We start from the raw sequence: 24736 nt of genomic DNA on the forward strand, positions 1-24736 counted from the left end.
AAATACTCTGCAAACAAAGCAAAATATAATTATATACTGACTTGTAACCTGCTTCTAATAGCTGTGAAGTATAATTAAAATTCATCAGACTTAAAACATACCATTTCTGCACACAAAATGAACCCTTTTAACAAAGTAATTCTTTTTAAAAAGTTATCAATTAAAGTATCCCATTACTTTTTTTGGAGATAGAGTCTTGCCATGTTGCCCAGGTTGGAGTGTAATGGCATGATCTCAGCTCACTGCAACCTCTACCTCCCAGGTTCAAGCAATTCTCATGCCTCAGCCTCCTGAGTAGCTGGGATTACAGGCATGCGCCACCATGTCTGGCTAATTTTTGTATTTTTATTGTAATAGAGACGGGGTTTCGTCATGTTGGCCAGGCTGGTCTCAAACTCCTGGCCTTAAGTAATCCACCTGCCTTGGCCTTCCAAAATGCTGGGATTACAGTCATGAGCCACCACGCCCACCCTTTCGTTCTATTTTTTTTTTAAAAGCAACTTCCTGCTACTAAAACAAAACCCTTAGTGTAAACAGAATAAAGGAAAAAAAAATTTTTTTTTTTTTTTTTTGAGATGGAGTCTCACTCTGTCACCCAGGTTGGAGTGCAGTGGCGCAATCTTGGCTCACTGTAACCTTTGCCTCCCGGGTTCAAGCAATTCTCCTACCTCAGCTACCTGAGTAGCTGGGATTACAGGCGTACACCACCACACCCGGCTAATTTTTGTATTTTCAGTAGAGACGGGGTTTCACCATGTTGACCAGGCTGGTCTTGAACACCTGAGTCAGCCTCCCAAAGTGCTGGGATTACAGGTGTGAGCCAGCTAGGAATACTGATTTTAAACAACCTTAGAAGGAACACAAGTCCAGGGTGCAAATAACAGCAAACTACTGCCCTCCCCAACCCACTTCCTTTAGGCTGTTTCAGGCCCTTCTCCCTGGTCCCTCATTTTTCTTGCTCCCAACACAGCTTACTTTTTGCACTGCTAAACGTATAATGTAATTCCTAGGATTCTGATGAAGCCTTGCTTAGAAGACTAAAAGCCAATCTATGACAAAGATACTTAACGAGTCTTAATGTAACCTAAGAATCTCCTAGGTAAAACAATCTTAAAGAGCAGTGAAGACATTACATTTAAAATCCAAGCTGCTGTTCTAAAAAGAGGAGATGATCACAAATAACAAGATCTTCATATCATAAAAAACAAGTAACTATTTTGTCAGACACCTAAAACTTGTCAAATAATTTTTAATATCTCAGTAGGTAAAAAGAACATACTTGCACGGCAGAATTCTAATAATATCCTTTACTTTGAAATTTTCAATACACACTGCACAATTTTCAGCATCAACATCAATTCCCTGTAAAAAGAACAAGAAAGTGTTACTACATTCTTGGCACATAGTATATCCCTTGGTAAACTCACCACATCCGGACTACAACAATGATGAATTCCCTTCTATAGTGGTACAACCAGTGAAACTAAAACACAAATAACTCTACTTGGTGTTTACCACTATTAGGGGATTATCTAAATAATATGGCTGAAAAGGAAAAAAAATTCATTGTCTGCCTAATCAGATATGAACAGTGTTTAAACACTAATACACTGTTCATAGGTAATTACTGTATTTAAAAATACATTTAGCCATGTGCACCACCTGTCAATATGGAAGCAGTAAACATTTTATTTTATTTATTATTATTGTTTTATTTATTTTTTAAAGAGACACGGTTTTGGCCAGGTGCAATGCCTCACACCTGTAATCCCGGCACTTTGGGAGGCCAAGGAGGGCCGATAATGAGGTCAGGAGACCGAGACCATCCTGGCCAACATGGTGAAACCTCGTCTCTACTAAAAATACAAAAATTAGCTGGGCATGGTGGCGCATGCCCGTAGTCCCAGCTACTCGGGAGGCTGAGGCAGAAGAATCGCTTGAACCAGGGAGTCAGAGGCTGCAGTGAGCCAAGATGGCGCCACTGCACTCCAGCCTGGGTGACAGCGAGATGCCATCTGAAAAAAAAAAAGAAAAAAGAGACAGGACCTCACCGTGTTGACCAGGCTGGTCTTAAACTCCTGGACTCAAGTGATCCTCCTGCCTCAGCCTCCCAAAGTGCTGGGATTACAGGCATGAGCCACCATGCCAGATGTTTGATTTTTTTATGTAGATATTGTTATCAAAGACTGTATTAAAATGAACTTTCACAGCCAGACACGGTGGCTCATGCCTGTAATCCCAGCACTTTGGGAGGCTAAGGCAGGCAGATCATGAGGTCAAGAGACTGAGACCATCCTGGCCAACATGGTGAAACCCCTCTCTACTAAAAATACAAAAATTAGCTGGGCATGGTAGTGCATGCCTGTAGTCCCAGCTACTCGGGAGGCTGAGGCAGGAGAATCGCTTGAACCTGGGAGGTGGAGGTTGCAGCGAGCCAAGATTGCACCACTGCACTCCAGCCTGGTGACAGAGCACGATTCCATCTCAAAAAGCACAATAAAAAAAAAGAACTTTCAACATTTAAAATTATATGTTTCAATGAAAGTAAATACTATCATTTATCATATGCAGGGCAAAAACAATGAAATAATTTTTAAAGTCTTTAATAATGGTTTGCAAGTTTATACATTACTGTGAATGAGTCTACAAGGAAATAAAAATTAGACACCACTAGTCTCTCTAGAATGGAATATGATGTAGACCGAAGAAAACATTTTTGTGCCGGGCGCGGTGGCTCAAGCCTGTAATCCCAGCACTTTGGGAGGCCAAGACGGGCGGATCACGAGGTCAGGAGATCGAGACCATCCTGGCTAACATGGTGAAACCCCGTCTCTACTAAAAAATACAAAAAAAAAAAAAAACTAGCCGGGCGCAGTCGCGGGCGCCTGTAGTCCCAGCTACTCGGGAGGCTGAGGCAGGAGAATGGCGTGAACCCAGGAGGCGGAGCTTGCAGTGAGCTGAGATCCGGCCACTGCACTCCAGCCTGGGCGGCAGAGCGAGACTCCGTCTCAAAAAAAAAAAAAAAAAAAAAGAAAACATTTTTGTACAGTTTAAAATGTTTAAATACTAAGCAAGTGTTCATGGGTTGTTAAAAAGTATTCATGTTTTAAATGCTGTAGAAATGCAAATGTCTGCTATATTATAAAATAAATTACTTTTCAAACATAAAACTGAGAATGACAAATTAGAGTAAGCTACCATTTTTCATCTAACTACTTAATAAAGGTACAAAGAAACAAAAATTGCTGGGGAGAAAGTAGTCTTGTGACAAAATTTCCACTTCTAACAATCTATGGGTCATGAACCTCTTTGGTGGTAATCAGCCCTCCCTACTTCTCTGGAATAACTCCTGGATCTACACACCTGGTCTCATCCATTAACCAAGGCAGCCAGGGCCACAGTGGCCATCTGACACAAGACAGGCCAGCAGGATTCTCCTTCCCAGGATGCTCGGGTAGGGACTCAGAGACTCCCAATCAGTATCAGCATATGGCTGCAAATTTAGGCAGTTCATTTTATGGAACACAGTTACACTGTTCTTATGTAATTGCTGTATTTAAACATATATTTAGCCATGTGCACCACCTGTCAATATGGAAGCAGTAAACATTTTCTCTTATTAATTAATTTTTTGAGACACAGTCTCGCTCTGTTGCCAGGCTGGAGTGCAGTGGCATCATCTTGGCTCACTGCAACCTCCGCCTCCTGGGTTCAAGTGAATCTCCTGCCTCAGCCTCCTGAGTAGCTGGGACTACAGGCACGCACCACCCATGCCCAGCTAGTTTTTGTATTTTTAGTAGAGATGGGGTTTTACCATGTTGGTCAAGCTGGTCTCGAACTCCTGACCTTGTGATCCACCCACTTCGGCCTCCCAAAGTACTAGGATTACAGGCGTGAGCCACCACGCCCAGCCTATTTATTTTTTTTAAGAGACAGGGTTTCACCATGTTGCCCAGGCTGGTTTCAAACTCCTGGACTCAAGCGATCCTCCTGCCTCTGTCTCCCAAAGTGCTGGGATTACAGGCGCGACCACATTTGATTTTATATGTAGATATTGTTATCAAAGACTGTATTAAAATGAACTTGTAACAACATTTAAAATTGTATGTTTCAATGAAAGTAATCATATGTGGGGCAAGAATGATTAAATAATTTTTAAAATCTCTAATAATGGTTTGCAACTTTATACATTACTGTGAATGAGTCTACAAGAAAATAAAAATTAGACAACACTAATTTTTATTTTCTCTAGAATGGAATACAATGTAGTCTGAAGAAAACACATTTTTTTGTACAGTTTAAAATGTAAAATTGCAAGAAAATCTGTGTACAGCTGTTCTTCAACTTACCATGGGGTCACATCTCACTGAATCCATTGTAAGTTGAAAATATCATTAAGTGTAAAATGCATTCAATGTACCTGACCTATTGAACATCATGACTTAGCCTGGCCTACCATAAACATGCTCAGAACACTTACATTAGCCTACACTTGGGCAGAATCATCTAACACAAAGCCTATTTTATAATAAAGTACTGACTCTCTCATATAATCTACTGCATACCATACTGAAAGTTAAAAACAACACTTGAAGTATGGTTTCTACTGAATGCGTATTGCTTTCACACTGTCATAAAGTTGAAAAATTGTTAAGCCAAACCATTGGAAGTTGGGGGCCATCTGTATATACCTCATGGATCATTTAGGAATCTTCTTAAAAATATATACACCATAAGGCTTTTTTGCAAGGCTCCTCTTTTTTTCAACCATTATTTTGACAACTTTCAAGAAACAGTCCCTGGAAGCATATTTTCAAAATTGTTCTGTATGGGAAGAGGATAATATCAATTTACTTGTGTTCTCAAAGATTCGATTCAGTAAATTAAACAAATACATCTACGTCTTCTCACACTTAAGAACTTCGATTTCCGGCCAGGCACGGTGGCTCAAGCCTGTAATCCCAGCACTTTGGGAGGCCGAGGCGGGCGGATCACGAGGTCAGGAGATCGAGACCATCCTGGCCAACATGGTGAAATCCCATCTCTACTAAAAATACAAAAAATTAGCTGGGTGTAGTGGCGGGCACCCGTAGTCCCAGCTACTTGGGAGGCTGAGGCAGGAGAATGGCGTGAACCTAGGAGGCGGAGCTTGCAGTGAGCCGAGAATGCGCCACTGCACTCCAGCCTGGGTGACGGAGTGAGACTGTCTTATTAAAGAAGAAAAAAAAAGAACTGCGATTTCCTGCTAAGGAGGCTAAGAAGGCATGTTCCAAGAGGAACGTAAACCACATGCTTGTCAAGTAACTGACTATGCTGAATGTGTGCAGAGTTTGTCACAGGCATTAACCGGAAACTCGATCCCTAAGGACCTTCTGAGTGATCTGCAAACCAGACACTAATCTTAAGCCATGAGATGTGATCTTTTTTTTTTTTTTTTACCTTTTCTGTTCAACACATTTACATGGAAAGAAAACAATACCTTGCACAAACTGTTAAAATTGAACTGCAGTACGAAAGCAATTAGCAAAGGAATGGTAGCCACCAATACAATTCTCGAAGCCTCATTACTATCAATTCCAAATTAAAAAAAAAAAAAAAAAAGAAAGGTCTGTAAGCTAATGTGTTATTTTTGCTTTAATCCTTGAAGGTCAAAGAAAGAGATATACACCATAAGTGCAGGTACTCTTTCTTTCTGAAGGGGAATAGAGACTGGAGGGTGGAACAGATTTTTGATAACTTAGTGAGATAACATGAAAATCCAAACAGCTACACCAAGTCATAGCTGCAAGTCAACACAATTATCAACATTTTAAAGCACACCAGAAGAACTATGAAAAGAATAAATACTATGCATTAGCAACAGTTTTCCTTTTAAGGCATCTATTCTCCAAGAATCTGAGCTTCTAGATTCAGGATTTGTCCTATTTCAAAAATGCTTTAAAATTCTGGTATGATTTTGAACTTTTAAGTGTCAGATTGGCCATGTCAAAATGTTTCCTTTTCCAAAAGTAGTTTTAAAAACCCCTTTTCTCTCCTTCTCCACAAATGCCAACATGTTCTCCCTGTAACTAAAGGAGTGGACACATAGTCTCAGATTTAACAGAAATGAACTGAAGGTATCAAGGGTTGGTGAAGACTGTATGCTCCTCCACATCTTTATAGTTACCTGGTTCTAACCAGCACCACTTTCTTCACTGCTGGGAATGTCAGAGCGGTCCAGGAGGGCAGCAACCAGCCACTGTGACTCCCAAAGTGCTTGAACTGTCACCAGTGAGGGGCTCAATTTTAAATTAAATTGGTTTAAATGCAAATTGCCGTATGTGACTAGCGGCTACCATATTAATGCAGGTCTAGAAGGCTCTTCTCAATAGCAAAATATTTCTGCCAATCCTTCTTTAAAATAAACACGTACAGCATATTCTCTACTCTAAACCACAAAAAAAACCCATGAAAATATTACCTTTTCTCCATGCTTTACAGTATGAAGTAGAAGCTGGCCAATAACTTTCTTAGTTTCTTTTCTATGGCTCTTGGGTGGGAAAATATTAATATAGTTATTGAATAATTTAAATTAAATCACTATTTTTCTTAAAAGTCACAAATACAATACACATAAGCATACAGAAAACATTTCACTTGAAAGGCAAAGTCAAATGACTATACTGAAAATAACTTTTAATGGCAAAAACCGCAATTACTTTTGCACCAACTTAATAAAAAAGCCCCCAAACAACAAAAGCCATTCAAGTCTTAATATGCAGAACAGCCATATGTAACATTAAGAGGTGTGTGACCAAGAGTACTGATTTTCAATTTCTTTTCTGAAGAAGAAACCACATCTTATGTTTAAATATTGTCAAGAAAGTAAGAAGCTAAGGATAGGGGTACCATATGCTCATCTACTCAAGTACCTAAAAGCCAAAGGCCTCTTCCTAGTACTCAAGACAGAACAGTCAACTTTCCACAATGACAGAAATAAGTGGGACGTTCAAAAGGCCTGCCTTGGGAAGCCACTGGCTCTCTGACGGCCCTTCTCTTCGCTGTCACTGAGACAGATAAATGGCTTTACTACAGCTCCATGATGGAGACAGAGAGGCCCCCATTTCCTCTCTGCTCCTCACTTTTAGGTCTCATCAGAGAATGAGGGCTACCTAAGGACAGGTCCACCCTTAACTCAGGCCTTTTCATCACTCCTTTGTGTCTGGCAAGGGACTAAGAGGGTTCCTGCAGGAAACAAATGTGCAAAAAGTAACCCAGACTTAAAGGTATCTAATCTCCCACAAAACAAAAAATTTAACATAGTCCAATTAAAAAGTGATTTCCAAAAAGTCATGTGAATACTTAAATAATATAAGCAAAAATAAAAGAATACGGTCAAATATAACTTCTAGGAATACATATGGGGCATATTTATGAACTATCTTTTAAAAATCAAAATTCAGAGTTATCCATCATTACCTGACTTCCAATCTGAGAGCCAGTATATAGGAAACGCTGTATATAGTAAAATATTAGCCAGGCTAACGAGATAATCATCATGGTGATGAAGGCGATGGCCACAAACACCACAGACTGACCGCTGATGAACTCCTGTACGTGCCGAGTGCCAACCCCTATGGTCATCGTTACTGGAATTCCTTTCTGCACCAGCTCCAAAATTTCTCTTCCTTTTGGATAGCTAATCATAATGACCACTATATTTCCTGTTCCTGTAGGAAAGAACAAAGAAATCAATGTGAAGAACACAAAATATGATACAGAGAACATTAAATTAAATATAAGGGTACTATGTTCATCTACATATATAAATACATTAGAAAAATTCCATGGAAAACATAAGTTACCAAACCTGGTTCCAAAAGAAACTGATGATATTATAAGTAATAGAATCAATCACTAAAAACTACTCCCCCCGGCCAGGCATGGTGGCTCACGCCTGTAATACCAACACTTTGGGAGGCCTAGATGGGTGGATCACTAGGTCAGGAGTTCAAGACCAGTCTGGCCAACATAGTGAAACACCATCTCTACCAAACTTACAAAAAATTAGCCGGGTGTGGTGGTGGGCACCTGAAATCCCAGCTCGGGAGGCTGAGGCAGGAGAATCGGGGTGAACCGGGGAAGCAGAGGTTGCAGTGAGCTAAGATCGCGCCACTGGACTCCAGCCCCAGCGACAGTGCGAGACCCCAGCTCAAAAATAAATAAATAAATAAATAACGATTCCCCCAAAAGCTAGAGTACTGTTCAGTTTCACAGGTGAAGTCTACCACCAAACCTTTAAGGAACAAGTAATAGCAACGATATTTAAGTTGTTCCACAGCAGATTAAAAAATTAGAAATTTTAAAAATTACTTGTAAGACGGCCAGGCGCGGTGGCTCACGCCTGTAATCCCAGCACTTCAGGAGGCCGAGGCGGGTCGATCACGAGGTCAGGAGATCGAGACCATCCTGGCCAACATGGTGAAACCAAGTTTCTACTAAAAATACAAAAAATTAGCCAGGCGTGGTGGCAGGCGCCTGTGGTCCCAGCTACTCAGGAGGCTGAGGCAGGAGAATGGCGTAAACCCGGGAGATGGAGCTTGCAGTGAGCCGAGATCGCGTCACTGCACTCCAGCCTAGGCGACAGAGCAAGGCTCTGTCTAAAAAAAAAAAAAAAAAAATTACTTCTAAGATAATAAAACCAAACATGGTAATAAACAACCAACAAAAGAACCATACAAGCCAGGCATGGTAGTTCACACCTGTAATCCCAGCACTTTGAGATCGGAGGATCACTTGAGGCCAGGAGTTGGAGACCAGCCTGTGTAAGTGAGACCATGCCTCTACAAATAATTTAAAGAAAAAACGAGTTGGGAGCAGGTGGTTGAGGTTGCAGTGAGCTGAGATCATCCTACCGTACTCCAGCTTGGGCGACAGAGTGAGACTGTAGCTCAATGAAAAACAAACAAACAAAACACTATACAGATCAATTCCACTTATGAGTACTAATACATAATGCCTAAAGCATATTCATTAAAATCAGGGAGACAATATGAAAATTTCTACTATGATCACTATTACTTAGCATTGCTCTGAAGGCATAAGCAGACATGAGACAAAAATCAAGAGACATAGAAAAGAAGGGCTAAAATAAAAAATTTTAAATGAATTTAGCTACAAATGAATGCAAGAATCATAAAATATCAGTAAGATTAAAAAAGAACTAAAAATACTGCTTCTAAGTTCACTTAGAAGGAAAATAAGACGACTGGAACAACGTTTTAAACAGTGAAACCTGGACCGGTCTTTAAGTAATTAAAACATCGTGGCTGTAGCATATGGAGACGCCCACAGAATGAGACAGAATAAAAGTCCAAAAATAGACCCAAATACATTAAAGAATTTAGTGCACAGAAGCAGAATTCCAAATGCATGAGGCAAAATGAATTATTTAAAAAATTATTTGAGGCAACTGGGTATCACCGGTGGGGCGGGTGGGGAGAAGCTGCATCCATTTCTCACAACTTACACCAAAATAAATTCCAACTAAATCAAAGATTTAAAGGTATATATATAAAAAGAGGAAACATACAACGGCCAGAAGATGGGAATTAAAAAATATATATTGAAGAAAAGCTTCTCCAAGTATAAAAACTACCTTAGAGGTTCTTAAAAAAAATTTTTTTTTAACTACAGAAAAATGAAAATTTTCTCCATGAGTAAAAGCAAAACCAAGGTCAAAAGAGCAAAAGAGCAATGTCCATGTCTCTTTGGCCCAGCAATTCTGTGTCCAGGAACGTAACTGCATAGATGTAACCAATGAGGTATCCATAAAGATTTATTGTTAGCTGGGCACGGTGACTCATGCCTGTAATCCCAGCACTTTGCGGGGCCAAGGCGGACGGATCAGGAGTTTGAGACCAGCCTGGCCACTACGGCAAAACCCTGTCTCTACTTCAAAGAAATACAAAAATTAGCTGGGTGTGGTGGTGCATGTCTGTAGCCCCAGCTACTTGAGAGGCTGAGGCAGGAGGATCACCTGAGCCTAGGAGGCAGAGACTGCAGTGAGCTGAAATTGCACCACTGCACTCCAGACTGGGCAACAGAGCAAGACGCTGTCTCAAAAATAATAATAAAATTAAATAAATAAAAAAGATTTATTGCCAATGTTTTTTCCTAAGTTTTCGCTATCACAATATAAATGTCCATTGAAAAGAAAAAAGCTATATAAATTACAGTATGTGTATGAAGGCTGAAGTAGCAGCTCTGTAAGTACTGACAGTATTCATGACAGAAAACACACAATATGTAAACTGTGTGGACAGCATGCTGCCCTTAAAAAAACAACAACGAAAACCCAAAGACCTACATGCTCCTATAAACACATACTACCTTCTGGAAGGCTACCCCAGAGACTGGAGACCATGACTGTTCTGGGGAAAGGCTCTAGGGGATGCAGGACGTGGTGGGGGGTCTTATTTGCATAGTAAGAATTCTGTATCATGTACACATGTTAGCTATTCAAAAAATAACTTTTAGGCGTGTTGGCTCACGTCTATAATCTCAGCACTTTGGGAGGCCGAGGCAGGTGGATCACTTGAGGTTAGGAGTTTGAGACCAGCCTGGCGAATATGGTGAAACCGTGTCTCTACTAATATTACACATGCAAAAAAGTAGCTGGGCGTGGTAGCTCATGCCTGTAATCCCAGCTACTCAGGAGGCTGAGGCAGAAGAATTGCTTGAACCTAGGAGTCGGAGGATGCAGTGAGCCAAAATCGCGCCACTGCACTCCAGCCTGGGCGAGAGGGCGAGACTCTGTCTCAAAACAAAACAAAAAATAACTTGAAAGGGTATATAAAGAATGTTCCCTGACATCACACTAAAACCACATTTTAACACTATTTTATTGTGGAGAGAAATTTCATCTGCAGCAAATCCACTGGGTCTCAAGCTTTGGGATTTAGTTACTGAAACACCAGAAGGACACCCTTCTAAGGTAGCCCCTGTGTGGAAGCCGATCCTATGATCTGATGACCTGCCTGTCTAACAGGGTCCCTTGGCAAGAACTGTAGTTTCCAAAGCACCCACACAACCAACCATGTCATCACAAGGCGACACAACAAGGAGAAAGGCATTTTCTGCCATCACGAAAATAAACATCTAGTAGTTAAGAAGGACATGTATAGAAAGAATTATGATGGTTATATCGGATATAATTACATGGCACTTTGCAAGCTGAAAGTCTTTTTTGTAAACCCGCTTTTGTGGAAAATTCCAAGCACATACAAAGTAGAAAGAATAGTACCACGAACTCTCATGTTTCCATCTCAGTTAAAAGCTTTTACGCAGAAAACTAAACTATGCTACGATGATAGTTGAATCAATTTCTGGTACTGATACCACATTCTTTGTGTGGTAACGGGGAAGAACATGTTTACATTTATAACTCACTTGAAGCAGGAAAAGGCCACACTATAGTTCTACAGCTGAGTGTTTAGAAATCCTAGGGAGTTGCTCAATGTCACACACCACCTGAAAAAGCCAGTTCTAAAATCTGAAGACCCAGTTCCGAGGTAGTGTCCCTTCCCCGCACCCCTTCATAGGATCACAGGCCAGACAGACCTGGGTGCAAATATCACTGTTATCTACTGCCTGGGGGGCTGGACAAATCATGCTCACTGAGAATGCTTCTGCAGCTACAAAATGGGGATGAGCATGACTCTATTTCAGACTACCACTTTTGCAATAAGAAAGCAGAGTAACAAAGAGCTACAGAAGTAAGGGGACGATTTTGTTTGGGGTGGAGGGAAATCTCCCCAGACACACTGGAACCACATCTCAAAGGAGAGAAGAGTTTACAAAGCAAAGGAAGAGGGTTTCTAGACGGTAGACCACAACAGTATATTTGGGATGGTGACAGTTTGGCTGGTGACTAAGATACATGTAAAGGTATCTTGTTGAATAAATGAACGGATGAGTAGGAGACAGAAGATTAACTGAGATTAAAAAGGTTCTTCAACACCTACAATCTCAAGGCTGGGGTGGGGGAAGGGATACTGCCGCAACAAGTATCAGGACACCCTGCCCAGAAAACACTTGCAATATCAATCTGAAATTTCTCACCTAGGAAATTCATCTTAGTTCGCTGAGTTAAAAGAAATAATTAATTTATTTATTTATTTATTTATTTTTGAGACAGAGTCTCGCTCTTGCTCTGTCGCCCAGGCTGGAGTGCCGTGGCACGATCTCGGCCTTGGCCTCCCAAAGTGCTGGGAACAGAGGCGTGAGCAACCACGTCTGGCCATGGATCTCTTGACCCTAGGGAGTTTGAGACCAGCCTGGGCAACATGGCAAAAATCCTGTCTCTATTAAAGCAAACCAAAAAAACCTGCCTAGCATGAGGACTGAACAGTTTGCTATATTATAATCATAGCAGCAAGATTGCTTCTGGAAATTATTTTAAATTAACAAAACCCAGAACGAAGACTATACCCTGAGATTTGCTTTTCCAGAACATTTCTGGGGACGAACTGGAGACAGGGCAGTTGGGGAAAAAACACGCTAGTTCAGGGGTCAGCATGTGCATAACCCCAAGGGGTGCCAGGCACAGGCACCTTGTAGGCCCTACTCTTGCCTCTGATACATCGCCGCCTCTCTGGTCAATACTTAAGAGCTAAGCTACTCAAGTTATTGTGCTCGACCCTTCCTTAATTGGCACATGAGACCAAATCACAGCTTATTTCCAAACTAAATGGCTGGATTTTTTCACGGAAACTCAAAGACTTGGGATGACAGAGGAAAAAGCCCTTTGAGGTTATATTTTCCTTCCCCAGGCCTCAACATTGTTACCAATATTGCTTGACTAAAAAAATGTCACCTTGCCCTCTTCCCCGCAAGAAGCTACACACCTTGGCATTAGACAGGAAAATTTCTTGAAGGCAATTTATGCTTTTTGTTTTACACTTAGCAAAATATCTTTGCACATAGGACATAATCATACATCTACTTGCTGAACAACAATAAATACCGAATATAGTGTTTTTTTGTTTGAGACAGAGTCTCACTCTGTTGCCCAGGCTGGAGTACAGCTGCACGATTACAGCTCACTGAAGCCTTGACCTCCCAGGCTCAGGCAATCCTCCCATCTCAGCCTCTCTAGTAGCTGGGACTGTGCCACCACACCCAGCTAATATCTGTCTGTCTATTTATTTATTGAGACGGAATCTTGCTCTGTCACCCTGGCTGGAGTGCAGTGGTGCAATCTCAGCTCACTGCATGCTCTGCCTCCCGGGTTCACACCATTCTCCTGCCTCAGTCTCCCTAGCAGCTGGGACTACAGGTGCCCGCCACCATGCCCAGCTAATTTTTTTGTATTTTTAGTAGAGACGGGGTTTCACCGTGTTAGCCAGGATGGTCTTATCTCCTGACCTCGTGATCTGCCCGCCTCGGGCTCCCAAAGTGCTGGGATTACAGGTGTGAGCCACCATGCCTGGCCTGCTAATTTTCATTTTTATATTTTTTGGGGGTTTCACCATGTTGCCCAGGCTGGTCTCAAGCAATCTGCCTGCCTAAGCCTCCCAAAGTGCTGGGATTACTGGTATGCATCACGACGTCCCACTTCAAAGACAGTATTTCTAACAAACCAAATCACCCGTAACACAATTTAACATTCTTCTGTGCCAAAAAGTAAAGTTGTGCTTACTTCTGTTTCTTTTCAAATTTCTGTGTTTCTCTTATCACGTTGTCAAAATAATAATAAAAAGGAAAAACGTTCTGACTTGGTCAACAGCTTTAAAATTCTTCTGGATGACATGAGTCTAGTGTACTATTTCTCCTCCCAAGACAGCTATTTAAAGTAGATTTCAACATTCTCTTGAAGGAGAAGGGAGCTATTGAAATATTTAAAGTAGTGGATTAGATTTCTGTTCTAGAAAACTAATTTAGGCAGCAAGAAATCGTTTCAAAGTTCCACAAAGAGAATACTATCAACTTTCAGGTTTTCTTTTCCCCAATAACTTAACTGCAACACTCTCTCTACTTTTTTCCCCCTCCTCTCTGGAGAATTTCTGGTCAAATCTTTAAGGTTCAGCATAAGCTCAACTTAAGACTTTTCAGCACCATCCGCCTCTTAGAGACCTCTTTTTGCACACCTACTATAATTTATTTATACGTCTCCCTCATTAGACAAGTACTACCTGTTCTTATTTATTAGTTTTTGTAGCCCTAGCATCAAGCAGTGATGGCCTATAAAAAGGCTTCTACATGAATGAATAAAACTGAAAAACTGGCTCATCTTTTAGTGCTACAGTTAAAATGACCCAATAAGGCGAATTCCCAATAAAGAGATTCCCTAGCAGGTGAATTTGGTGAATTCATCAATATGAATGTAAATATCATGGAAATCTGAAGTATTATGCAAAGCAAACGTTTTTATGGTTGGTTAGGTGAGTTAGGAGGACCCCAACATAAGTGCAATTCTCTTTTTGGCACAGAATTTTAAATTATGTTTTGGACAATGTGTCTTGCTCAAAAACATTTTGTATTTTTGAATATAATACTCAACAATGTTAAGAACTCTTTTGCAATTTTCCCAAATGCACTGCTTTATCTTAGATCTTCATTCTCAGATCTCAGATCTTTTGCAATATTGCAAAAGGCTGCTTCTGCCACCCAGAATATCCTATAGCCCACTCACCTCTACCGCACACAACACACCTTCCCCATCGACTTTAACTTGTCCTTCAAAACTCAACCTTGGCCAGGTGTGGTGGCTCACACCTGTAATCCCAGCACTCTGGGAGGCCGAGGCAGGACAGCTTGAGTCCAGGAATTTGGAAGCAGCCGGGCAACACAGGGAGACCCCATCTCTACAAAACATTTAAAAAATTAGCCAGGTGTGGCAGCATGCACCTGTAGTCCCAGCTACACAGAAGGCTAAGGTGGGAGGACTGCTTGATCCCTAAAGGGCAAAGCTACAGTGAGCTATGATTGTGCCACTGCACTTCAGCCTGGGCAACAGACTGAGACACTGTCTCTAAAAAAAGAAAGAAAAAAAACAAAACTCCAAAACCAACCAAACAAAAAACCCTCAACCTTTCTGGGAAGTGTCCTAGCTGATCCCATCCTCTGTGAGGCTATGAGGTGCCATTTCTGTCTTCCTACAGCACCAAAATACATTTTATTTTATTTTTGAGAAACAGTCTTGCTCTGTCGCCCAGGCTGTAATGCAGTGGCACAATCTTGGCTCACTGCAACCTCTGCCTCCCAGGTTCAAACTATTCTCATGCCTCAGCCTCCCAGGTAGCTGGAACTACAGGCGCTTGCCTCAACGCCTGGCTAATTTTTTTTCGTATTTTTAGTAGAGACGGAGTTTTTCCCATGTTGGCCAGGCCGGTCTCGAACTCCTGACCTCAGGTGATCCACCTGCCTCAGCCTACTAAACTGCTGGGATTACAGGTGTGAGCTACTGTGCCCAGCCTCAAAATACATTTTAAATTCAAATCTAAAGTTTTAGATAATTTGTGAGTACAGCATTACAGATCATCAAGAACTTACTATCCATTCATAAAAGACTATTTAACTTGCTCTGCAAATACAAAATGCACACCCCTCAACATGTGAGCTCTCTAAAGGTCAGGGATTTTTTAAAAATTTTTCTTTCTATACCTCTAATCAATAGGAGGGATTTCTTACACATCTTTGTAACCTCCCCTGCTACCCACTCCAACTCTGGCAGATTCCCAAATATAGCTCCAAGCCTTGCCAGTACTTGGCACTCAGTAAATAACTGTCAAAAAATGAAAGTGCCATTCTTAAAAGACCACGCCAAGATTTCAGCTAAAGGATCAGCCTATTTGTTAACAAACACATGTACGTTAATTTAAGGCCAATATCCTGTAAAAGCTTTTATTGTAGTGCTTTGATGTTTATTAATTTCTACCTACCCTGGTCAAGTTTACTTTGATACCTTTGCAACACCTGCATTAAATCCCTTTCCTTAGCCAGGTGTGGTGGCTTATACTCCCAGCACTGTGGGAGGCCAAGACAGGCAGATCGCTTGAGCTGAGGGAGAACAGCCTGACTAACATGGCAAAACCCCATCTTTACAAAGAGTACAAAAATTAGCCAGACACGGTGGCGTGTGCCTGTAGTCCCAGCTACTTGGGGGGCTGAGGTAAGAGGATCGCTTGAGCCTAGGATGCAGAGGTTGCAATGAGCCAAGATTATGCCACTGCACTCTAGCCTGGGTGAGAGAGCAAGACCTTGCCTCAAAAAAAAAAAAAAAAAAAGCCTTTCCTTTATACCTCCTAAGCACCTGTGCATACTGCAATTATGAGGTTCAAACCACATTGTCTGGAAAGTTCTGTGTATCACTCCCCCTAGACCATACACCTCTTAAGGGCAGGCCTGTGTCCTATCCTTTTCTATCCCTGAGTAGGCATAATACTTAACCCAAAGTGGCTGCTGAATATATGTCTGCTAAACTAAACAGAATTGACTTTGGAAATTAGTAACAGTCCTTATAGTTGTTCTGACGAAAAATTAAAATCACTTTTTTTTAGAGCCACAATAAAATACTGATTTAAATCCCAAAATAATCTTGTACTGGATTCTAGTAGAGACAAGCAAGATTTCAGAAAAACTGGAGAAATTCTCCTGAGGCTTGGGAAGAGACTACCAGTATTCTTTTTTTTTTTTTTTTTTGGAGACAGGGTCTCACTCTGTCACCCAGGCTGGAGTGCAGTGGCACAATCTCGGCTTACTGCATCCTCTGACTCCCGGGTTCAGGTGATTCTCCTGCCTCAGCCTCCCGAGTAGCTGGGACTACAGGCCCGCACCACCATGCCCAGCTCAGTTTTGTATTTTTAGTGGAGACGGGGTTTCACCATGTTGGCCAGGCTGGTCTCGATCTCTTGACCTCATGATCCACCTGCCTTGGCCTCCCAAAGTGCTGGGATTACAGGCGTGAGCCAACGCACCCAGTCTAGTATTCAATTTTATAGGCAGGCCACCACCACCTACTTCATAGAAAACCAATGTTACACAGAACAGTGAGAGCCACTGAATCAGTGGTTTTTCCTGGCTCTAGTCACACTCTGGCTAAACACAGAAACCTAAGTCTGAGCCATCTTCAAGGCTGGCTGTACACAGTCACCTTGTGACTTAATTCCATTCTCAAAAAGTCACACTGGGTACCATTATGCCCAACGTGGCCACATTCTGTAAAGGTCTTTTCATTTCTGCAGTCACCACTACAGTACTGGCCCTTATATTTCTACTTAGACTAGCCCCACAGTCTAAGTGGATTCTGTTCCCAGTTTTTGCTGTTTAATTCATCCGTCACACTGCTACCAAACTAATTTCCCTTTAATCAGTGCTTCAAAATGTTGGATAATTTTGTCAGCCCCCCCCCGACTCTCTAAACGTTTTGCAATATCTGCAGACATCTTTGATTGTCAGGACTGGACTTCAGTGGGTGGAGGCCAGGGATGCAGCTAATATATCCTACAACGCACAGGACAACCCCTGCCCCAACACACACAGAGACACACATGTGGTAAGGGGGTAGGGACAGGGAGGAAGAGGGAGAGGAGGGGGAGAGGGAGAGAGAACAAAGAATTATCTGGCCCTAGATGACTATGTTGTCCTGGGCTAGTCATTTAAACTCCTTGAGCGTCAGTTTCCTCATCTGTATGTACTCCGTGGTCAAATACCTACCTTAAAGGCTGTTGGGACGAGTGAGTCACTCTATGCAGAACACTGAGCTGTGTCTGCAGACTGGACACTTCACACATCTTTAAATTGTTTCGTTGGTCTTTTCTCTCAAACAGAATTATTATCTCACTAAAAAGGCTAGAATGGACACCAATAATGGGAAGAGAAGCTCCCAAGAAGTAGATTTCACATGAACATCAGAGGTGTTTTTCTGGGCCTGGATAAATTACATGTCAATAACATAAGCAGGCAAGGTTGCTGAGCCATGGTTACAACAAGTGCTATTAGCCCGAAAAGGGGGTTCTTAAAGCTATTATCAAAAAATGCAGTAAGTAGATTTGGAAAACTGTAGGCTGATGAACCTGCCATTTGAAAAAAAGTCTACGTTAAGATGGGTGTATAAGGACCCAGCAACAGAGAATCATGGCACACTAACCTCTTTTCTTTGACAGAACTACTAAAGTGGGGAACACTGTTGATAGGATGTACGTGGAGTGCTATGTCAAATCTGACAGGACCTTTCATGACACTCTTGTGGAAACGCAGCCTGGGTACCATGACAATTAAATAGATTTGTAACCACTGGAATAACCGCACCCAACATGGTGCCTAGCCCAGTGCCACCACATGGACATCTGCTCTCATTCCCATGCCCTCCTTTCTGCTGCAACTGAGGAACTGTCCTTGGACTGCCTGTGGCCAAGCCTCCAGGGTTCTGGACCCAGCCTTCCTGCCCTCTGGAAAACTCTGGCAGATCACTCCCACCCAATTTCAAACACACCCTACCAACTTTGTCCCACCATCCCGTACTCCCACAATTTCTGCCCATTCCTCTGCATCTCCCTCAGTCTTCAACCTTCTTGAAAGAGTTGTCCTAACAATCCTTACTTCCTCTCAACAGTCTTTCAGCTGGCTACTTTTCCCATCACTTCACAAAATAGGCAAATCCAAGGTTATTTTTCTGTCCTCACTTTACTGTTAGGTCCTGAACTTGTATTCAGGACGCCAAAATAGAGCAAAAAACAGAAGTATAGGAAAAATAATGTCTGACTTAGTAGCAGTGGAAACAAACACAAAAAAAATTAACCACATTAAGCTGAGACTGAGTCAACTAGTTGTGTGATGCATAAGTGGTTATCTTACATAACAGAATATGTTCACTCTCTGTGTACTGGTCGTTATTTTACCCGGAACTTAGTTTTAAGGATATTTTGCAAAATAAGACTTAAAACTACGACTACTGCCTGAAGATACAACCTGCTGCCCTAGGGAATGGTATGTGTAGGAAGGGTTGCCTGGCAAATAGCAAGGTCTTATTATTATTATTATTATTATTTTTCTTGAGGTCTTGCTCTCTCGCCCAGGCTGGAGTACAGTGGCACAATCACAGCTCTGACTACAGTCTCGACCTCCTGGGCTCAAGTGATTCTCCCATCTCAGCCTTCTGAGTGCCTGGGACTACAGGTGGGCGCCACCCTGCCCACGCGATTTTTAAAAATTTTTATAGGATGGTGTCTCACTATGTGCGCCAGGCTAGTCTCGCACTCCTGGCCTCAAGCGATCCTCCCACCTCGGCCTCCCAAAGTGCTGGGATTACAGGTCCCAAGGTCTTGTCTGGAATGAATACAGTAATTTCAAAATTTTGATCGTAACTCAAGACTCACTGAATCTGACCGGCAGTAGAGCCAGTGTTATAACCCTAAATTTAGCAAGTCAGAAAGCACAGGTCAAGGTTTACTGACTCAGTCAGATGCAGGTTTTCTGACTCAGAGTTTAGAATATTCAGACATGATTCAAGAAAGCGAAGAAACCAGAGTGCCAACGAGCCATCACCTTATGTTGATGAAGGGACAACCGATCCTGGGGCGCGCTGGGTTAAGAGCTTGGATTCCTACTCACCCCTCCAACTTTTGGAAGCGGTGAATGGAAAGGGGACCATGATTAGGAATCTAAGATTTCCCCACCTGTTAGAACCACAAGGCTCCTTCTGTGGATTTTAACGTCTTTTGTACTCCCTTCACCCCATGGATCAAAGGCGAAGATCATATCTCGTCTGCAGACTTACCTCCCTCCCAACAGCGCTCGGGGAGCCGCACCGAGCAAATGAGGGCTTCCCTGAGAGTTCCAACAGCTAGAGGCCTGAGAATCGTGCCAGGCCCGCTTGGCGGCCTGCGGTTCAGGGCCAACCCTGAAGACCCCAGCCTCGGTTGCCGCGCATAAGTCCCCCTCCCGTCCTCGCGCCCCGGCCTGCTCACCCGCATGGGACATGGGCATGGTGAGGTTCCCGTAGCGCTCCTCGTTGTAGAGGACCACAGCCGAGGCGTTCCTCCGCGCCGCCACCAGCACCTTGTCCTTGAAGGTGCAGCCCCCGCGAGCCACCAGGGCGACCCAGGGCGCGCCCCTCGGCCGCCGGGCTCGGGCACGAAGAAGCGCGTGTCGGCGCGCAGCCCTCGGGGTCTCCGCCGGGCGCCCACGGGACGCCCACCAGGCCCTGAGCGCCCTCCTTGGGCGAGCTGTCGCCGAAGCGGCCGCTCTCCGAGACGCTCCACACCGTCAGGTTGGTCTGCGGGTCCACGTACTCGATGCTCACCACGGCCGAGAACCACTCGAGAGCCCGGCCCCGGGCCCCGGGCGCGCACAGGGCCAGGGCGAGCAACGCCAGAGCCAGCCCGCCGCGGGCCCCAACGCCGGCCTCGGGCCGCCGCCACGCCATGGCAGCACAGCTGAGCTGACTAGGGGCAGGCGGGGGGTCACGCGCGAGTGCTGTGAGGCCGCGGAGCGCAGAGAAGCTGACGCCCACCGCCGCCCGGGAAGACTGAGGCGGGGTCGGGGCCCTGGCCGCTGCGCACGCGCACTTGGCGGAGCGGACGAGGGGCGTGACTGGCCCTGGCCCCGCCCTCGCCCGATCAGCCGCGCAGTACGCAGGCGTAAGCTCCGCTGAGCCACGGACCGCAAGCCGTTCCGGGCTCTCGGGCGCCTGTGGGCGGAGGCGGGGCGCGCAGCCTATACCACAGTTTGCGCCACGGCTGACCCCTTGGCCAGGGGCCGAGTTTGCGCCACAGGACGTCTAGCATCCCCGAAGTGAGGGGAAGTAACTCCAGAGAAACGGGAAGCTTCCCTGAAAGCAGGCGTGGACCGCGGTTCAGTAAAATCGCTTAACAGATGTTTGTGGAGAGTTTATTGTGCAAGGCACATGGCAGAGGCCTTGTGTAAATCGTTTCAAAGTTAATTAGCCAAACCTGTTGGCGTCCGCCGGTAGTTCCCACTCGGGAGGCCGAGGTGGGAAGATCACCTGAGCCCCGCAGGTGGAGGCTGCATTGAGCCGAGATCACCACTCCTCTCCAGCCTGGGCGACTAGAGAGGCAATTAAAAAAAAAAAAAAAAACCAAAGTTACGCACACACTATCCAACTGCCTTTTGCTACCAATATTATGGTGCTAGTTGATTCCTTACAGCTTAAGTATATTTACATCAGCCATTTTTGTTACAGTGTTTTATGTGTAATCTGTAATTTTGAAATAATCAGGCATAGGCATACAACATAAGTGTCATTTAGGTAGTCTGATGCCTGCTACTGATGACATACAACGTAAGTGCTCATTTGGGCATCAGATTACCTAAATGAACACCTATGTTGTATGTCAATAAAAAAGGGAAAAGGATTTGTTGTTTGGATATCAATACCCAGTGATACAGAATCCATGTAAAACTACTGTGAGTACAAAGCCTACTGCTGTCAGAAAGGAAGTTCAGAACATTGGTTTCAGATAGACTCATCTTCCCGTGTTAAGGGTCTATAACTGTAGGAAGTAGGTTGTTGCCGCCCGCATCACGTGTTTTTTTGTTTTGTTTTGTTTTGTTTTGTTTTGTTTTGTTTTGACAGAGTCTCGCTCTGTTGCCCAGGCTGGAGTGCAGTGGCGCGATCTTGGTTCACTGCAACCTCTGCCTCCCAGGTGCAAGCGATTCTCCTGCCTCAGGCTCCAGAGTAGGTGGGATTACAGGAGGGCGCCACCCACCTAATTTTTGTATTTTTAGTAGAAACAGGGTTTTGCAATGTTGGCCAGGCTGATCTTGAACTCCTGACCACAGCCTCCCGAAGTGCTGGGATTACAGGCCCGAGTCAGTGCCCCCGGCCTGCATCATATGTTTTTTGTTGGGCCTTAAACCCTCTCCATTTCCGCTTTGCTGCTGTCTTTCTTGGACTGTCTCTGTGCTCCAAAATGCAGTCTGACCCATAGCCTGTAAGTTTTCCATGAAGTTGGATCTCCTCTCCTTTCCCGTCAGGAAACTGAATTTTAAAAGGCCCAAAGGGCCTCAGGCTTAAATTATCGTGGTCTGTGCAGGCTGAGAACGGGTTTTAGGGACCCTTTATGCTGCAGCAAAACAAATACTGTAGTTCCCAAAAACGTGTCCTTGCAGTTTCATGTTATGTCTTGCAAATTCATTGACTTCTTTCTCCAGTGACCTGCTCCTGGCTCTTGTCCCAGCAAACACTAAGTTAGTCTTCAAGTGTTAACTCAAAAGCTATTTGTTTTGATGAAACCCGCCTTGGGTAACTACGGGCAAACTTGGGTTCTCCTCCAGTTTTCCATGTTGCTTGTGTATGTTTGTACATTCATGCTGTAGCAGCAATACTGCTTTCCAAGTTTTGGGCCTTCTTTTAATGTTGTGAACTTCGCAAGGGCTAGGATTGTGTCCTCGGTCTTTTCATGAGCCTACCTCAACTAGCACAGTGTTGTATGTGTAATTGATAAGTAATTGATAATTTCTGAAATAGGCAGAATAGCTTTTTTTTTTTTTTTTTTTTTAATACTGCTCAGAGTTCAGTACTCAGGATTGGTTACAGGCTTGTTGAGCAAAGTCCAGCAGGCTAATAGGAACAGACGTTGCAGCTGTTGAGCTCAGCACAGTTCCTTGGTCTTTATGTTTTTATTACTAGCTCCAGGCCTCAGTTGGTTTTCCTTGATCCAAAGTTGCCACCACTACCTCAAATCTTCAGGACCTTCTTTCCCTACACTGGCTGCCAGGGGCCTTCAGTCTGGTTAATTCCCCTTCCGTACTGCCCCAGAAGAAAAACTAACAAGCCTTCCACCTCACTCTTTGGTGTGGGGAGGGAGAGAAAGGGTGCGAGAGGTGGGGAGACGGAGTCTTGCTCTGTCGCCCAGGCTGGGGTGCAGTGGCCGGATCTCAGACTGCAAGGGTTTAGACCATTCTCCTGCCTCAGAGTAGTGGGACTCATTAGTTTTTTGTATTTTTTAGTAGAGACGGGGTTTCACCGTTTTGGTCTCGATTGCTGACCTCGTGATCCGCCCGTCTCGGCCTCCCAAAGTGCTGGGATTACAGGCTTGAGCAATTGGGATTTATTGTACTCTTTTCTTTTAATCATTTTATTGTAGAAACTTTCAGACACTTTCAAAAGTAGAGAGACTGGTATAAGAAACGTTATGCACTTGTAACTTAGATTCAACAATGATCTGTAACCATAATAGGTCTATTGCCTGAAGCACATGGTGAGTCAAAACACTGATACACCAGATTGCAGCAGAGAGAGGTTTAATTGTAGAGCTGCTGAACGAGGAGATCAGAGAAACCTCAAATCCATCTCCCAGAGGAGTTTGGGACTAGGGTTCTTAAGAGTTTTGGAGTGGGCTCAAGTGTGGAAATCATTGGTTGGATGATTGAAGAGTGCAGAGTGTAAAATCATGGGATAGGGAGCTGAAGAAATCGTATTCTCATGATGATTCTGTTCCCCTGTGGGGGCCTTCAGATTGGTTGGCATCATCTGTTTTACTGGAATTAGGGATCCCAGAAACATCATAAGCAATTCTTAAACAAAAGCCTTCTGATGCTAACGTTAGAAGTCCTATCAATAGGAAGAATGGGGCTACAAACAGTCAGTGTCTACTGACACATGACTTGTGGTTACAAGGAAGTGGGTCCAAGTGCCGCCTGATTACTGCTTACCCATAACTATATTTCTATCCAGAATTCTTGTTAAACCTGTGAAGATTGCTTCAGATCAACTCACGGCTAATTTGATTTCAAGTATATACCTGACCACTTCCTATCTCCTCTGATGGAGTACTTTGAAGGTGTGAAATTAAATAATTCAAACTTAAAGCTGTTGGAACTTGAAAGTATTCTGAGTCTTGAAAGGGATGTGGCTGTGTGACCTGAGTCACGTGGCATGCAGCTGCAACTTCTGTTTTTTTTCCTGTAAATAATTGGAAAGGCCAAGCAGCACCAGAGATAAGACCCCCCACAGATTTTTACCCCTCTTCACACAGTAGTAAATTAATAAATAAATCCTCCTTGAAATGTAGCAATCAAATATTTGTAGTTATCAAATAACTATAACATATGCACTGGTCTGATATGGAAAATATTTAATCCTGCTAAAACTTCTCCGTCTCTACCTACACAAGTAAAACCTTAACTTTTCTACTTTGGAACACTGACCCTGCTTATTTGGACTCTGTGTTTCTCTACGGCCATCTTTAAGCTTTGCACTTGAATTATAGAATTTTTCTATAATTAACTATATGTTCTGAATCTCATGAGTTAAGATTGACAAAGGAAATCCAAGATATTATATCATTTTATTTGTAAACATTTTAATATGTACCTTTAAAGCATAGGGACTCTGTAAAAACATGAAAGCACAATACTATTATCACATTAAAAAATGTGACCACAATTCTTTAATATCATTGAATATTCAGTCAGCACACGAATTTCCCCTGATTGTCTCCTGAATGTTATTTTACATTTTGTTTGGATGAAGATTCACACATTGCATTTGGTTGAAATGTCTCTCAAGTTTCCTTTATTTATAGGTTTTTTTTCTTTTCAGTTTTTAAAGGAAGAAACTGGATGATTTGTCCTGTATAATTTCCCACATTCTGTATTTGGCTCATCACATCCTCCTGCTGAACACAGTATTACCTATGAGTATGAACGAGGGTTTCCTTCATAATACGCAAAAACAGCCTCCAATAAAGAAGCGCTTTAGAGGGCGAGGCTGATATAGAATGGCATGTGT

General features: G+C 43.2%; 1 protein-coding gene across 1 annotated transcript in view; it reads right to left on the reverse strand.

Annotated features, from left to right (window-relative positions):
* RNF149 (ring finger protein 149) overlaps nucleotides 1–20513 on the reverse strand; it is a 31477-nt gene extending 10964 nt beyond the window's left edge. The window contains 6 exon segments of the mRNA XM_050755130.1: nucleotides 1280–1362; nucleotides 6461–6529; nucleotides 7459–7709; nucleotides 19950–20093; nucleotides 20096–20131; nucleotides 20134–20513. Of these exon segments, the coding sequence (XP_050611087.1) occupies nucleotides 1280–1362; nucleotides 6461–6529; nucleotides 7459–7709; nucleotides 19950–20093; nucleotides 20096–20131; nucleotides 20134–20407 (857 nt within the window). The 5' untranslated portion in view covers nucleotides 20408–20513.
* Between the last annotated feature and the right edge of the window lie 4223 nt (nucleotides 20514–24736).

The sequence above is a fragment of the Macaca thibetana genome, chromosome 13 (assembly GCF_024542745.1).
Source record: "Macaca thibetana thibetana isolate TM-01 chromosome 13, ASM2454274v1, whole genome shotgun sequence".
NCBI classification, from domain to species: Eukaryota; Metazoa; Chordata; class Mammalia; order Primates; family Cercopithecidae; genus Macaca; species Macaca thibetana.